The sequence below is a fragment of the Geotrypetes seraphini genome, chromosome 2, assembly GCF_902459505.1.
Source record: "Geotrypetes seraphini chromosome 2, aGeoSer1.1, whole genome shotgun sequence".
NCBI classification, from domain to species: domain Eukaryota; kingdom Metazoa; phylum Chordata; class Amphibia; order Gymnophiona; family Dermophiidae; genus Geotrypetes; species Geotrypetes seraphini.
Window position 1 is genome coordinate 154,613,299 of NC_047085.1, and position 17,937 is coordinate 154,631,235.

Genomic DNA, 17,937 nt, shown 5'->3' on the forward strand with positions numbered 1-17,937 from the left:
AGGCAGCATATTCTCACATGTGACTGATGTCATCCACGGAGCCCGGTATGGGCAGTTTTAAAAGTGAACCATCACTTTTAAGTTTTAAAAAACTTTGCGGCTGTCTGCACCGCGCATGCATGAGTGCCTTCCTGCTTGATGTCGACATATGGTACTTCAGTTCTTCGTTCTCCATGGAGCGAAGAAGTTGTGTTCTGGACTTTGTCCGGTTTGCATGCCTTTGACCTACTGTATTCTCGTCTTTCAGCCATTCTTTTACACTTTATTTTGGTCTAATTGGCCTTTTTGTTCTTTTTCTTCAAAGAGAGGGTTTTTTTCGTTCTCTCACGGCGGGCTTTTGTCTCTTTAGGGGGTGGTTTCTACTGTTGCGTGAAGTATTTTTCGAGGTTTCTAGCCTTTGAATTTCTTTTCTTTTTCTCAGAATCTACGTTTAAACATTGAGTTTAATTTTCCTGTCCATGTCAAAGCCTTTGACGGATTTTAAAAAGTGCTGTCAGTGTTAGCAGCCTATATCCTTAACTGACCTGCATAGCTGGTATTTACTTGCTTAGGCCCAGAACATCATGTGGAATCCTGCCTGCACTACTCTATCCTACAGAAGTATTCTTTAAAAGCAAGGTGCCTCCAAAAAGAGAAGCTTTTCGGGTCGGTGATGGATGCCAATAAGCATTCTGACCCGGTGGTACCGGTAGTACCTGCATCTACATCGGCATCGGATGACATCCTGGATCGCAGATGCCAGCTAAGAAGCCATCCTCTTCCCAGCCAACGTCACAAGCCTCTTCCACATCGAGTCCCTTGATGCAGGTTAAAAAGTGACATCATTGCTTGCCATCTCCGCAGTGGCTGTTTCCTTCAGGGCGTGCATCCTCGCTGTGGTCACCCACCCCAAGAGACCCTGCCACACTGATGATACCGGCGCTTGAGCCAAGGGCACCGGTGCAGCTCTTCAAAGAGCAACTCAATTAATTCTTTCGGAGAGAGCTTGGAGACATCCTGAGCTTGCTTGCTGCACTGCTATTACATTACATTAACACTAAAATCAACCATACATGAAGCAACTAGCTGCTTCATAAAATCAGTAAATAAACGACAAAGAAACAATAAACCCCAATGGTTCACCGCGGAGATCTCGCACCTCATTAAGGAGAAGAAAAAAGTGTTTCTCTCCTACAAGCGCACGGAGAAAAGAGAGGCAAAGGTAGAATATAGGATCAGGTCTACAGCGGTCAAAATGGCAGTTAGGGAGGCAAAACTTCGAGTAGAAGAAATTCTGGCAAAAAACATTAAAAAGGGGGACAAATCCTTCTTCAGGTATATTAGTGACAGAAAAAGGAACACCAGGCGGGATAGTACGCCTTAGAAGACCGGACGGAAGCTACGTGGAAGCAGATTCCGATAAAGCCGAACTACTGAATGAATACCGTAGTACTTCTGCTCAGTCTTCACCTGTGAGGCACCGGGACACGGTCCGCAGTTGAAGGCAACACAAAGCACAGAAGACCCGTTTCAGAATTTTGAGTTCACATCAGGTGAAGTTTACAGTGAACTGGCAAGACTCAAGGTGAACAAAGCCATGGGACCAGACAATTTGCACCCAAAGGTGCTCAGAGAATTGAGCGATGTCCTGGCGAAACCGTTGGCTGAGCTATTCAATCTCTCCCTAAGTAAGGGGAAAGTTCCCTAGGACTGGAAATTAGCTAATGTCGTTCCTCTGCATAAAAAGGGTTGAAGGGCAGAGGCTGCGAATTATAGACCAGTGAGTCTCACATCAATAGTGTGCAAACTCATGGAAACACTAATTAAAAGCAAATTGGACACAATCTTGAATGAAGGGAATCTTCGGGATCCCAGTCAGCATGGATTCACCAAGGGTAGGTCCTGCCAATCCAATCTCATCAGCTTCTTTGACTGGGTAACAAGAAAGTTGGACTTGGGAGAGTCTTTGGACGTTGTGTACCTGGACTTCAGTAAAGCTTTTGACAGTGTCCCACACCGCAGGCTGCTAAGCAAGATGGAATCGATGGGGACACTAACTGCATGGGTCAATGATTGGCTGAGTGGCAGACTTCAAAGGGTGGTGGTTAATGGTACCCTGTCTAAAACATCGGAGGTGACCAGTGGAGTGCCGCAGGGCTCAGTCCTGGGTCCACTCCTTTTCAACATATTCATAGGGGATCTGATTCAAGGGCTTCAAGGTAAAATAACACTATTTGCCGATGACGCCAAACTATGTAATATAGTAAGTGAATGCAGTTTACAGAATTATATGTCGCAGGACCTGCTTACATTGGAAAGTTGGTCCTCAACCTGGCAGCTAGGCTTCAATGCTCAGCAATGTAAGGTCATGCACCTCGGAAGCGGAAATCCATGCAGGATGTACTTCTTGAACGGAGAAACTTTAACTAGTACTTCAGCAGAACGAGATTTAGGAGTAATCATCAGTGCAGACATGAAAACTGCCAATCAAGTGGAGAAGGCTTCATCTAAGGCAAGGCAGATATTGGGTTGTATCAATAGAAGTTTCGTCAGCCGAAAGCCTGAAGTTATAATGCCTTTGTACAGGGCCATGGTGAGACCTCATCTGGGGTACTGTGTGCAATTCTGGAGGCCACATTACAGTAAAGATGTGCGCAGAATTGAATCAATTCAGCGGACGGTCACCAGGATGATCTCGGGGCTCAAGGGTCTCTCGTATGAAGAGAAACTGAACAAATTGCAGCTCTACACTCTCGAGGAACGTAGGGAGAGGGGAGACATGATCGAAACATTTAAGTACCTCATGGGACGTGTCGAAGTGGAAGATGATATTTTCTTTCTCAAGGGACCCTCGGCCACAAGAGGGCACCCGCTCAAACTCAGGGGCGGAAAATTTCATGGCAACACCAGAAAGTATTTCTTCACAGAGAGAGTGGTTGATCATTGGAACAAGCTTCTAGTGCAAGTGATCGAAGCAGACAGCAGACTTTAAGAATAAATGGAATACCCATGTTGGATCCCTACGACGGTCAAGATAAGAAAATTGGGTCATTAGGGCATAGACAGGGGGTGGGTAAGCAGAGTGGGCAGACTTGATGGGCTGTAGCCCTTTTCTGCCGTCATCTTCTATGTTTCTATGTTACATTACATTAGTGATTTCTATTCCGCCACTACCTTGTGGTTTAAGGCGGATTACACAAGAGTTGTCAGGAGGTTACAAGGATTGTAACATTACATAAGAATTGTCGTAAGCATTACATAAGAATTGTCGAGAACTTAAGAATTACATAAGAATTGTCAAGAACTTAAGGAACAACATGTTGGGTAATAAGAAACATTTTAGATTAGATATGGGTGGAGTGTGTGGTAGGTGGAGTTAAGGAAGGAACTTGTGTTAAACAGGTTTTATGTGTTTTTTGAAGAGTAGGGTTTCAGTTTCTATTAACTTCCACTCCCTTGGTACTGGCCCAGTCTCAGAATAGCACATCAAGGCCACAGGGTACCAGATCTCCATCGAGGCATTGATCGCCTAGTGTGCATCGACGCTCTTCATCAAGACATCTATCCCCTGCCTCTGAGTATCACTCTTCATTGAAGCATCGTCGTTCTTCCTTGAGGCAGCACCATGTTTCTTCAATGCATCGTCATTCTTCTTCGACTAGATGCTCTGCATCAATCCCATGCTACTGGGACTAAGAGACCTTATAATCGTTCTTCTTCCCCCTCATCAGAGAGGTACCGAAGGCATTGAAGATCATCAACTTGCCAATCTCACCATTCTTCTCCTCATTCATCATCATTCAGAGAATCTTCTGAGGTTCAAGTGGTTGATTCTGACCAATCTCAGCACCCTACTGATTCTGAGTGTGAAGCCACCTTGTCTGCTCCAGAGTCCTATGGAATACCATCGGATCCTCCTCCTCCTCCAAGAAGGTCTCCTCTAGAAGGACTCTCTTTATTATTAAGTATGTGAGACAGTTGGGACAGGCTTTACTGGTCAAGCTAGAAGCAGACACTGAGCCCATGGCAGAGCTATTAGATGCCTTAGCTTAGACTATGATGAGCCACTGGAGGAACTTCTCAAGCCTTTACATAGTCTCCTAAAAGAAGTTTTGTTTCATAACTTGGAAACTCCTCTCACGGTTATTGCAGCCCCCAGGAAAATTGACTCTCTCTACATAATCATCTACTGTCCTGGGTTTGACAAGATGCAGCTTCTACACCAATCGCTGCTGGTAGAGTCCACCCTCAAGAAGTTTCTAGCACCAGGGTCTATGCTGCTGCACCACCAGGTCATGATGGTCGGACCATGGACAAATTTGGACGTTAGCTCTACCAAAATTCGATGTTGGCCAGAAGAGTCTTAAACTATAATTTTGTTATTATACTTTAAACATCTGGTAAAAATGTTGGCTGAGTTCAAACAATACATTACATTACATTGGTGTCTTCTATCCTGCCAATACCTTTCAGTTCTAGGTGGTTTACAACAAGAATTGGCCTGGGCATTTCCAGGGAGAATGCATGGTTAACAGATGTAGCATGTTTCGGCATCCCACAGAATGTCTGGAGGAGTATCTGCAGACTACTCAGACCTTTTCAGACTTGCAAATATATGGCCCGGATGGCATTTGATGCCATTGAAATGTCATCCAGGGCATCAGCTATGTCTGTGACAATGTAACGTTTAGCTTGGCTATGAGTCTCTGACAAGGACATCAATTTACAAGATTGACTAGCCAATATTCCGTGTTTGGGAGAAGAGCATTTTGGTGAGAGGGTAGAGGTGGCTACCCAAAAGCTCACTCAACATGAGCAAAACTGGAATTCATTGAATAGATCCAAAACTAAATCCCAATCATCTAAGTCGGCTCCAAAACAATCTGCTTATGCTTAGAAGAGGCGGTTTCCTGCTATATCCTCTTCCTCCAAACCACCACCACTGCATAAGAGGCAAACAACAGCAACGTGCTCAAAAATCCGTCAGCTACCCCTCAAAAATCAACAATCTTTTTGATGTCCTTTTAAAGAGTATAGTCAACTTACCTCCTACACAACCTCCTCCCCAGCCTATTGGAGGTCGAGAAGGCTAGACAAATCATGGGTTATATCCGTAGAAGTTTCGTCAGCTGAAAGCCTGAAGTCATAATGCCGTTGTACAGATCCATGGTGAGACCTCATCTGGAATATTGTGTACAATTCTGGAGGCCACATTACCAAAAAGATGTGCTGAGAGTTGAGTCGGTTCAGCGATTGGCCACCAGGATGGTCTCAGGACTCAAGGATCTTCTGTATGAGGAACGACTGGGTAAGTTGCAGCTATACTCACTCGAGGAACGCAGAGAGGGGAGACATGATTGAGACGTTCAAATATGTCATGGGCCGTATCGAGGTGGAAGAAGATATCTTTGCTCTTATAGGACCCACAGCAACAAGAGGGCATCCGTTGAAAATCAGAGGTGGGAAATTTCATGGTGACATCAGGAAGTACTTATTCACTGAAAGGGTGGTTGATCACTGGAATGATCTTCCACTACAGATAATTGAGGCCAGCAGCATGCCCGATTTTAAGAAAAAATGGGATAGGCATGTGGGATCTCTTCATGGAGGAAGTTAGGGGGTGGGTCATTAGAGTGGGCAGACTTGATGGGCTGTGGCCCTTTTCTGCCGTCATTTTCTATGTTTCTATGTTTCTATGACTGCAAATTTACCATCCTCACTGGGCTCTCATTAAAACAGATGCTTGGGTCCTAAAAGTCATCACAGAGGTTATTCTCTTCACTTTGAAACACTCCATCCAAATCACCCTCCAAGAAGCCTCTTTCACATCACAACAGACTCCCTTCTTCAGGAAGTCAAAGCTTTGCATCAACTAAATGTCATAGAAGTAGTTCCTCCTTCACCAGAAAAATCAGGTATTTCCTAATTCCAAAGAGGATGGGAGGTCTTCATCCAAGTCTCGACCTCTGAAACTTAAATATCTGGTCAAGGAAAAGTTTTGCATGTTATCCCTTGGGACCCTCTACCCCTTTCTGGATTGAAATGATTGGCTATGCTCTGGGTGTACACATACATACCCATACACACTGTTCACAGAATGTTCCTTCAATTTTCATTTGGCTCATTTTCACTTTCAGTACAAGGTTCCTCCATTTGGCCTGGCATCTTCTCTAAGAGTTTTCACCAAGTGCTTTGTAGTGGTAGCAGCAACTCTACAAGATCATGGGCTCTAAGTTTTCCCATATATAGATGATTGGTTAATAAAAGTGTTATCACCTCAGGCAGTTCTGTCTGCAACAAACCTGACGATAGCATTTCTTCAACAGTTAGGCTGAAACATATGTGTGTCGAGCCATCACACAATTAGGCAGAGTTTTGAAATAAAGTTGCACACCTGGACCTTTGAACATCTCCACTGTTCATTTGTTAGTATTTGAAGTTGTGGAGCATTTTCTCTCTGTTTTGTTTGCCCTATCTTACTGGTCAACACTGTTAAGCTGAGCAGGTGTCCTCCAATTGCATTGTTACCAGTAGAGGCTGGTGCTTCAATATTGTGTTTTCAATCTCTAGGGGCAGGCAGGTTCCTGGAGTCCTGTAGAACTTGCCTTTCCCTCACTATTGAAAATGTGGTGGTGAAACAGCATCCCCCACTGACAGGAATGTAGATGGAGGACTCCCTCTCGGCTTACAGCAGCGGTCTCAAACTGAAACCCTTTGCAAGGCCACATTTTGGATTTGTAGATACTTGGAGGGCCGCCTCACTGCTGTAACCTCACGCAAGTGCTTTCCTGCGTCTGTACATAATTGTGACGTGGAGTGGACAATCGCATACAGACGCAGGAAAGCGCTTGCGTAAGGTTACAGCAGTGAGGTGGGCAACGTTGCAGAACAATGGTAGCATACTGAGGGCCTCAAAATAGTACTTGGCAGGCCACGAATTTGAGACCACTGGCTTATAGGGAACAGTGCTGGACAAGCATCTCTGAAAGGGGTTGTTTTATACATACCACAGTAGGAACGAACCTTGCTCTTAAATATGAAGACCTGCAGAGCCTATCAGTTGTCAAGATTTTTTATCATGGTATTGACCTCATTTTATCCAGATCTTTTCATGGGCCTTGGTCATTTAGGGCTTAAACTCGGACTTGAATGCCAGATGTGTAGAGGATTTGGTTTTTGGGGGGTTTTTTGTGTGGAGCTCACAGAATATTTTATTCCTCCCCCTCCCCCACCACCATATTTATAGGTCAGTTAGCAGAAAACAGAAGTAAGCTTTTTCTTTTCTTTTTCACTTTTGAATGCAGAGGCATTTCTACAATTTTTACAGTATTCTAGGTATTAGAGTTGTCACATGACTTTATCTTTCTCTATCTCTGCAAGGAACCTCTGTGATATCTTTTGATCCTTGCTTGTCTTTTATTCCTTATAGATCAGAACTCTGCATTTATCTGAGTCAACAAGTCAATAAATTTGCTCCTTTCTTCCCACAGATGCATACTGTGTTGTCCTTCATGCATTCTTTACCTGACATTTAGTCTATTTGCAGCTCTCTTTGCTAGCACTCCTGATTCTTCCAAGTCTTTCAGAACTCAGTCACCCCCTCTCATTTATTGTGGGAAAAGAAGTGACTCGTATGTATCTTTTTCAGTTACAACTCAAGGGGAGATATATATTTAGGTATAGTATGTATTTATCTATTCCTGGGGACTTATAACCTAAGTTTGTACCTGAGGCAATGGAGGATGAAGTGACTTGCCCAAAATCATGAGGACTGTTGTAGGGTTTGAACTGTTTTTCCAGCCACTGAGCTACTTCCGCTCTGCAAGTCATGTTCTGTTCTTTTTCACATTCAAGTTCATGTCAGTTGTAGGAAAAGCAGCAACTGACCTGCTATGGGCAGAGAGAACAAAAGATCCATGAGGTTAGTTAATCTAGCCCTTAGTCTTTTTAAACATTTTTTTAAAGTTTGCATTCCCAGCACTGGAGTGACACCTAGTGGACCAACAGCCCCCCCCCCCCAAGGCAGGCCTCCAACTGAGGGCCGAAACACAGACTGTGTCGGGTTATTGGCTGGATCCTTTCAATATAAGAACATTGTGTCCATAGGATTTTTATACATGTGTTTTTATTCATGTGCTTCTGTACTTATTTTGACGTGCTCTATCCCACTCCCCACTTGTTCTCTCTCTGCATACGATGCTACACCACAGAACAGAAACAGAGATGCATATCCTCTAATATTGTGCAAAATACAAAATTAGAAGATATAAATTTGAAAAAACAGAGAAATAGCAATCATCGCTTTACAAATTAACACATACCTACCCCCCCTTTTATGAAGCTGCGTTAGGGTTTTTTATTGTAGGCCACGGCGGTAAAAGATCCGACACTCATATGAATTCTATGAGTATCGGAACTTTTACTACCATGGCTGGCGATAAACCCTCCCTTTTATGAAGCCACATTAGCCTTTTTTATCGCCGGCCGTGACAGTAAAAGCTCCGGCACCCATAGAATTCTTATGAGCGTCGGAGCTAATATTGTCGCAGCTTCATTAAAGGGAGCCGACAGAGGGAAAAATAAAACAAAAATGGAAAATAAGATACAATTTTATTGGACTAATACATTTTTCAATTAGCTTTCATAGGCCAAAACCTCTTTTCTCAGGTCATTAAAGTATATTGCTGTTACAGTATCCTGTCCTGACCTTAGGAAGGGGGTTTTGATCTCTGAATTAGTCAAGAATGTATTAAAATTAGTCCAATAAAAAGATCACCTTTATTTACATTTTCTGTATATAAATATTTATCAACACAACTACAATACTACTTTATCCTAAAGCAAAAAAAAAATTTCTATTTTTGGTTTTTCTGGTTTCTGCTTTCCTCATCTTCTCATCACTCTCTTCCTTCCATCCACTGTCTGCCCTCTCTTTGCCCCTTCTATATGGCATCTTCTCTCCTTCTATGCCCCTTCCAGAAACAGTCTGCCTCCCCCTTTCATCTTTCCCTCAGCCCCCATTGGTCTTGCATCCATCTTCTTCCCTTCCCTTCTACCTCAGGGTTCACCACTTTCTCCAACTTTATTTAGGGATCCTTTTATCAAGCCGTGCTAGCGGTTCAACACGCGTAATACCGCGCGCTAAACCGCTGGCCGCGCTAGCCGTTAACATCTCCCTTGAGCAGGCGGTAGTTTTTAGGCCAGCATGGGGGTTAACGCGTGGCTTGATTAAAGGAGCCCTTAATGTTTACTTAGCACCTTTATGTTATTTATTACATAGTTTACAGGTAAAATTTTATGTTTACGGAGATGACATTTCAATACTCATCCCTTTAACCGAACTCACTTCAGAAGTGTTAAATTATATAGCTTGGAAATTTGGACATCTATATTTAGATTGAAATTAAATCCGGGCAAATCAAAATTCTTTCTAGCTAGTCCTAATGAAAAAATTACTGAAACAACTTTACTTTTAAATGGTCAATCTTATACGATATCTCCTATGCTGAAAATTTTAGGGGTTATTTTAGATCGGTCCTTATCTTTTAAGGCCTATACAGATTCTCTGGTTAAGAGATGTTTTATTGTCCTCTGGAAACTGCGCACTATTAGGAAACATTTTGATTTTATATCATTAACTGTACTCACAAGCGCTGCAATTTCTCTAGAAGAATTGGAAACTGTAGTATTGATCTTCATGAGAGCCTCCCAAATGCTCTCTAACGGTACCGCTGCAGGTTTTCTTTCTTGAGGAGCTATCCCCATGATTTCTCCTCCCTCCAGCAGTTCCTGCGCAGCTACAGCCCATGCTGCCGGGGTCTCCCTCAAAGAAGTCACATTGGGAGATACACCTGGCTCAGCCGCGGTGAACGCCAGGGGCGGCGGTGGCTCAGACATTGGGGGGGGGGGGGAGTAGAGAGAAACCTCCCAGTCCAAAGCCCCAGCCTCTCTTCCAGCTGGGGAACCGCCGGACTCTCCACCGATAGTCGGGGAATCAACTCCGACGAACTCGAACATGGAGCGTTGTGAGGGAGTAGAAGTTCGTGCTGCAGAGGGCTCAGTACGAACAGCTCCCTTTTGCTTTGAATGTGGCATACTCGCCACAATGAGGAAACACTGGGAAACAAGAAAAATTGTTCCTGCTTAGATTGACCTCAGAGACGCCGAAGGTAAGCTGCCGCCATCTTGGAACTCTCCCCGACCAAAAATAAATTATTATTATTATTATTCCCTCCCCCTCCCCAATGGTCTGGCATTTCACTCCTTTTCTTTTCTTCCTTCATCTTCCTTATCAATTTATTTTCTGTATCTATCTAGATTAAATTCTTGTTACCCAGTCCTCAATGCATCTGTCTAGATTAAATTCTTGTTACCCAGTCCTCAATTTCCCTTTTCACTATGTCTACCTACAGCTTGTCTCATCTTTCCCTCACCCCTTCAGTATTTCAGTAACTTTATCCTTTTCCCCCCAATCCAGCATGCACCCTTTTTTATTTATCCCCTCCTTCCATCACATCCCCTCTTTCTATACCCCTTCTATCCAGCATCTTCTCTATGTCCATTTTCATCCATTTGCCCCCTTTCTCCACTTACATTGCTCCCTTCTTTCTCACTCTCCTCCCCACTTCCATCCAGCATAGGCTCTCCCTCCCCACTAACATCAAATGTCTGCCATTTCTCTCTCTCCATCCACCCCTTTTCCATCAGTATCTGCCCCTTTTTTCTCCCTTCACCCCACTTCCATCAGCATCTGCCCCCTTCTCTGTCCCTTCACCCCACTTCCATACCAGTCTCCACTCCCTTTTCCCTCCTTCCACCTCAATGCCATCCAGTATCTTGCCCCCTCACCTCCCCACTGCTGCTGTATTCTTCTCAAACCAGCAACAGTGGCTTTAAACTTAAATTCAGTCTTCGTGGGATCTTTCAGCACCTCGCATCTCGCATCTGCTGGCTCTGCTCCAGAACAAGGAAGTGATGTCGGAGGGGGTGGACCAGCAGCCATGGGGAGGTGCAGGAAGGTCCCGCGATAACTGAATGTAAAGTTTACTGCTGCTGGTTCAGGAAAGCAATACAAGATGAAAAATTATTTCAATATCATGAGGGAAATTCTTTTATTCAACTAAACACGTTGCACAACCTGTTATATAATGATAATAACTAAGGGGTCCTTTTATCAAGCCATGCTAGCGGGGTTAGCCTGTCGGACATTTCATCACACGCTAACCCCTGCGGCCGGCTAAAAAACTAACGTCTGCTCAATGCAGGCACTAGTGGCTAGTGCGGCAGGCAGTTTAATGCACGTTAAACCCCTACTGCAGCTTGATAAAAGAACCCCTAAGTGATACCGAGGGTCCTCAGTTTTCACAACTCTGCACAGGAACCCCTGTGAGAAAAGAGTTGTTGATAGTCATTCACCCAAAAGGGTAACTTATCGTTGGTTAATGTCTTTTTGTGTTTGTCTTCTTGAAACATGTTTAGCATTTCTTAAATATGTATGCATGTAATTTTGTAAACCACATGGTTTTTATGCAGTATATAAATTTTTAAATAAATAAAATTATTGTGAAACATCCCTGGACCTCACGGTATAAGTGCTTTAAATAAAAATGTGTAATAGTGATATGTAAAAATCAAAAAAGTATATCCTGCAGTGTCCACAACACTATCCCGTTCATAAAAATTTTATTTTTAGTTCTAATTCAGCATTTATCCAAAGGTTGCTAATAAACAGTACTTATCTTTGGGCGATCAATTCAATAGCATGGCAGTAGACAACATGTTCAACAGAGTTCCATTTTGGAGGACTCCCCCTCCTTCATTGGGAGGCGCTATGGTTCAGGAAAGCAGCAGCAGAGTAGGGTAGGAGGTTCTGGATCCGGTGTGCTGGCTGTGTACCTCAGCAGCAGTGGCTGTAAACTTAGGGCTCCTTTTACTAAGGTGCACTAGCGTTTTTAGTGCACGCACAAGATTAGCGTGCGCTATAGGGTGCGCTAGCCGAAAAATTACTGCCTGCTTAAAAGGAGGCAGTAGCGGCTAGCGCGCGCTAAAACCGCTAGTGCACCTTTTGTAAAAGAAGCCCTTAAATTCAGGCATCGTGGAACCTTACTGCACCTTCCTGCAGCTGCTGGCTGTGCTCCGGAACAAGGAAGTGAAGTCTGAGAGGATGGACCAGCAGCCATGGGGAGGTGCAGGAAGATCCCGCAATGACTAATTTAAAAGTTTACTGCCACTGCTGCTGGTTCAGGAAAGCAGCAGAGTAGGGTGGGAGGTTCCAGACTCAGTGTGCCAGCCGGCTATGCACCCCCTTAGAGCGTGTACTTGGGCAGACCGCCCCTCTCGCCCCACACATGGTACACCACGGGTACACTTAAGATACAGTCTCTGTTTTACAGAGCTTATAATCTAGGAATACAGAGACAAGACAAATAGGAAGTGCCTGGACATTTATTTTGGTGAAAAAAATGATTAAAATCAATAAGGCTACAATCGGAGAAAACCAAGGTTTGAGATTTAGAGTCTCAAAATGGTGGATTTTGAAAGTGGGAATTGAAGAGCCTGAGAGAATATGAAGCATCGAATCAGACAAATGGCAGCTGATATGCCTGAACATTCCTAGGGACAGGATCCACATGAGAGTGCTGCTGCCTATGACTGACCACTGTTTTTCAGTGGTTCGTATCATGCTTGATGTCACCCTCAACTTATGCTTGTTTTCTTCACTTAGTACTGGGATATTTGTGTAACTGAGATTTTTTTGTTTTTTTAACAGTTCCATTCACTGGCGCCAATGTATTACAGAGGTTCTGCAGCTGCAGTCATAGTGTATGATATCACTAAACAGGTAAAACATCCTGCTCAAGACACTCTTTTTTAATGTTTACTTTTTAGCCCTGTACTTTTAATTAGAGATGATATAGGCAGGGCAGGATTAATTCTTCGAGGGCCCCTAGGCACCCAGGTACACTGGGCCCCACTGGCCCTTCCCCGCCCAACCATGCCCATGCCCCGCCCCTACCCCACCCATACCCCCCCCCATTTATCAGTTTTCTTATTTACTTCTTTATTTCCACTTGTATTTTTTTTTTTTTATTCAAAACAAACAAAGATTAGCATACCAGTGCACAGTTTCTCTTCTATGCACCCCCCAAACATCTCTGAACAAACCCTCCTTCCCACCTACTTACCCAGGACTTTAACTCTGAACCCTTTCCATGCATATAGAAAAGTGTACAAATATTTGTAAAGCAGTAATACTATCCAAAATATAAGTCTATATTAATAACCAAGTTTACAACGCCTCTCAACTGCCTCACTCTACATCAACCAACGGTAACCCATATATATATACAACCAAATCTGTAACTCCTCTAGTACGTTCCACTCCATGTATGTTAACTTGCAACAAAACAACAAGGCAAGCAGTCCACCAAAGAATCCAACATGAAACAAAAGAAGATTAGCAGAAAATAAGGAGATTCAAATCAGGTTAATTCAAGGTGCTCCCAAGACCCATGCCTGATGCATTTCGCCAAACAAGGCTAGTCAACGCTAACAAAAAAACATGTCTTTCATACAAACAGAACACAGAAAACACCTTCACCTAGTATGGAATATGTAATCACAAACTAACCTCTCCCCCTTTTACAAACTGTAGTATGGTTTTTAGCCACGGCCAGCGCTAAAAAATGCTCTACAGTTTTGTAAAAGGGGGGATAAAATAGAAATACCTAGACAAAGGTTAAATAAAACCACCAAGAAGCTGGACTCTGCATACAATGCAACACCACAGAAACAGCAATACATGTTCCCTAAAGCAAAAAAATAAATAAATATAAATTTTTTTTTCTACCTTTGTCTTCTCTGGTTTCTGCTCTCCTCATCTTCTTGTCACTCTCTTCCTTTCATCTTCTGTCCTTCTGTGCCTCTTCCAGAAATTGTCTGCCTCTCCCTTCCATCTCTTCTTCCCCCCCATTGGTGTGACATCCATCATCTTCCCTTCCCTCCTCCAATGGTCTGGCATCTCTCTCCTTTCCTCTCCTCCCCTTTCCTCTCCCACACCCCCATTGTCAGGCATTTCACTTTCTCCTCTCCCTTTCTCTTCCTCCAATCCAGTTCCATCCAGGATCCTTCCGCCTTATGTCTCTCTCCCCTTTCTTTGCACCCCAATTCCATCAGCATCTGCCCCCTTTCTTTCCCTTCAACCCGATTCCATCCTGTATCCTTCCCCTTATATCTCTCCCCTTCCCCTGCACACCAATTCCATCAGCCCCTTTCTCTCCTTCCACCACCCTCCCATACCACCCTGCCCCCTTTCTCTCCCTCCACCACCCTTCCATGCTCCTTTCTCTCTCCCCCTCCAAACATTGCAGCTGCCGGTTCTGCCCGCTAAGCTCCTTTGCCTGAAAGCAGCATTATAGCAGCTGACGGCAACGGGTTAACCCCCATGGCAACGCCCCTCCCCTGCAGCAACGGCAACGCCCCCCCCGCAGCAACAGCAATGGTCCCCCCCCCGCAGCAATGGCAACAGGGCCCCCACCACAGCAACAGCAACGGGCTCCCCCCGCAGCAACAGTAACGTGGCCAAATCTGTTACAGGAAGGTCCCGCGATGACTGCTTCTGCTGGTCCATCCCCCTCCAACGTCACATCTTCCGGAGCAAGTAAGTAATGTCGGAGGGGGATGGACTGGCAGAAGCAGTCATCGTGGGACCTTCCTGTAACAGATCCGGCCACGTTGCCATTGCTGCTGGTGGGGGGGCCCCGTCCGTTGCCATTGCTGTGGTGGGGGGGGCATTGACATTGCTGCGGAGGGGGAGCCCGTTGTCGGGAGGGGGCCCATTGCCATTGATGTCGGGAGGGGGCCGTTGCTGTTTAAAAAAATTGCAAGGTGAATTGTCCTCCTTCAGTGGGCCCCCTCACAGTTTCTGGCCCTAGGCACGTGCCTACTGGGCCTATTGATTAATCCGGTCCTGGATATAGGCTCATAGCATATCCAGGAGATGGAAGGAGCAGGTTTTTCCTTTGACTGATCTGAGCAGAATAGAAGACTACAAAATGAGGCCATAGGGCCCTTGTCTTCTGTCCCTGTTCTTAAGGGTCACCAATAGATCAGATTTTCAGGGTACCCTTAATGATCATTCATGAAAGAGATTTGCAATTTAGAGAATGACACGGGGACAAATTTGTCTCTGTCCCTGCTGGATATATCTCCATCCCTGTCCTGTCCCCACAAATTCTGTCCCTCTCCCATCCCTGCAAGCTCTATCCTTATTATTTTAAAGTGTTTGAGGCTTGTGCAGATGGGGACAGAGTTTGTATGGATAGGACAGGGACAGAATTTACAGACTGGATGGTCAAAATAGTGGAAACCATTATAAAAAAAAAATAAAAATTGTGGAACACGTAGACAAACTTGATTTAATGGGACAGTCAGCATGGGTTTAGCCGATGGAGATCTTGCCTCACCAATCTGTTGGACTTCTTTGAAAGTGTGAATAAGCATGTGGATAAAGGTGAGCCAGTTCATATAGTATATCTAGATTTTCTGAATGCTTTTGACAAAGTTTCTCATGAGAAGCTCCTGAGAAAATTAAAGAGTCATGGGATAGGAGGCAAAGTTATCAAACTGGTTATCAGATAGAAAACAGAGGGTAGGGATAAATGGCCATTTTTCTCAGTGGAGAAGGGTAAATAATGGAGTACATAGTGGAGTACATCTCCAAACTGGACCTAACACAACTCTATGCCTACGTTCTCTCCAGAATGGATTACTGCAACTCCATATTTAATGGAGTTGCCAAAAAGGATCTCAAGTGCCTCCAGCGAGTCCAAAATGCAGCAATCCGCCTCCTATACAATCTCAATTACCACGACCCCATCTCCCCAGCCCTCCGCGCAGAGCACTGGCTGCTGATCAACAAAACGCTGCATATTCAAGGCCCTTGTAATAGCACATAAAAGAGTCCACATCACCACCACAGCCTATGTAGGATCCAAACTTCCTCTGTACACTCCCACCTGCCCGCCTCAGCTCTGAAACAGAGCCTGTGCATCCCCCCGAGAAGGTCTCTCTTGTCAGAAACTGGCTGCAGATGCTCCTACATCCACTTCATCCCTCAACTGTGGAACCAACTCCCCCCAAAAATCAGATCACAGAACTCATTGATGACCTTCCAGAGAGTGGTAAAGACCCTCTTCTTCAACTAATAATTCAGCCACTATCAATCCCTCTGACTCCTCCTTACCATCCTCCACTAATTGTCAGTCCCTTAGATCCTTTCCCTGTTCTCCCCCAAGGAATCCGAATACCCCCCTCCCAAGCAGACCATAAGACACCACACTTCAAAGCTAGGGCTTAAGCTTCTACAGTGTCAACTCTTCTAGCCAATATAGTCCCCTTAAATACCATCAAATCATTGTTCTTCCAAACTTGTGCTTAAGTTGCTGTATTGTCATTTGTGCTCCAATGTAATCCACTGTGATTGTTGACTTGTAATCTGTTCTGACCTGCATGATAGAAATCAAATTAAATAAATAAATTTGCAGATGTCATTAAACTGTTCAAAGTTGTTAAAATGCATGCAGATTGTGAAAAATTGCAAGCAAACCTTAGGAAATTGGAAGACTGGGCATCCAAATGGCAGATGAAATTTAATGTAGAGAAATACAAAGTGATGCACATTGGGAAGAATAACCCAAGTCATAGTTATTAGATGCTAGGGTCCACCTTTGGGGTTAGTGCCCAAGAAGGAGTTCTGGGTGTCAGACAATACGATGAAACCTTCCGTCTAATGTGCAGCAGCAGCCAAAAACCAAACAAAATGCTAGGAATTATTAAAAAAGGGATTGTTAACAAGACTAAGAATGTTATAATGCCTCTGTTGCTCCATAGTGCGACCTCACCTTGAGTATTGCGTTCAATTCTGGTCGCCTTATCTCAAGAAAGATATAGTGGAAGGTTCAAAGAAGAGCAACCAAGATGATAAAGGGGATGGAACTCCTCTTGTATGAGGAAAGACTAAAAAGGATAGGGCTCTTCAGCTTGGAAAAGAGATGGCTGAGGTAAGATATGATTGAAGTCTTCAAAATCCTGAGTGGTGTAGAACGGGTACAAGTGGATCGATTTTTTTTTACTCTGTCAAAAATTACAAAGACTAGGGGGACACTTGATGAAGTTACAAGAAAATACTTTTAAAACCAATAGGAGGAAATATTTTTTCACTAGCAAAGTAAAGAATAGTGAAGCTCTGGAATGCATTGCCAGAGGTTGTGGTAAGAGCAATTAACATAACTGGTTTTAAGAAAGATTTGGACAATTTTCTGGAGGTAAATAAAGTTCATAGTCTGTTATTGAGACAGACATGGGAGAAGCTACTGCTTGTCCTGGTTTGGTAGCATGGAATATTGCTACTATTTGGGTTTTGCAAGGTACTAGTGTCCTGGAATGGCCACTGTGAGGGCAGACGTCTGGGCTAGATGGACCATTGGTCTGACCCAGTAAGGCTATTCTTATGTTTATTCTCTAGTTTACATGCTTGCTACTTCCCATTGTATGCAGATCTTTCATGTATATTCATGAGAGAAATTGTGTGGCAGCCATGTTAGTCCACTTGTAATGATAATATGTAGAAATTTAAAAAGCAAACAAACCCAAAAAGAATCCAAGTGATACCTTTTTTATTGGACTAACTAGAGCATGGTTAGATTAGGTTTCGAAGGAATCCTTCTTCAGATCGGAGATAAGCAAATGAAGATAGCTATCAGTATATAAGAGTAAAACATCAAAGTATTCAAATGAGTTTTACAGGAAAGGGGAGAGGAAGGTGTCAGTGCAGTAAAAATTATGTTTTGTAATGCGAGAAAAAGCCAATGTCTTACGTTATGTCTGGTGGGTTTCAAAATGTTTTATCATTTCGATCTCAAAGGTATTATGTTCTTGGATTGTCTTAAAATTTCTTTT

At 43.8% G+C, this 17,937-nt stretch overlaps 1 protein-coding gene across 4 annotated transcripts in view; it reads left to right on the plus strand.

Annotated features, from left to right (window-relative positions):
- The window catches only part of RAB31 (RAB31, member RAS oncogene family), a 138,381-nt gene that overhangs the window by 77,225 nt on the left and 43,219 nt on the right, over window positions 1–17,937 (plus strand). For all 4 annotated transcript variants that reach the window (XM_033934074.1, XM_033934072.1, XM_033934071.1 and 1 more), the window contains one exon: window positions 12,749–12,820. In XM_033934074.1, coding sequence (XP_033789965.1) covers window positions 12,749–12,820 — 72 coding nt within the window. The remainder of the gene's footprint in view (window positions 1–12,748; window positions 12,821–17,937) is intronic.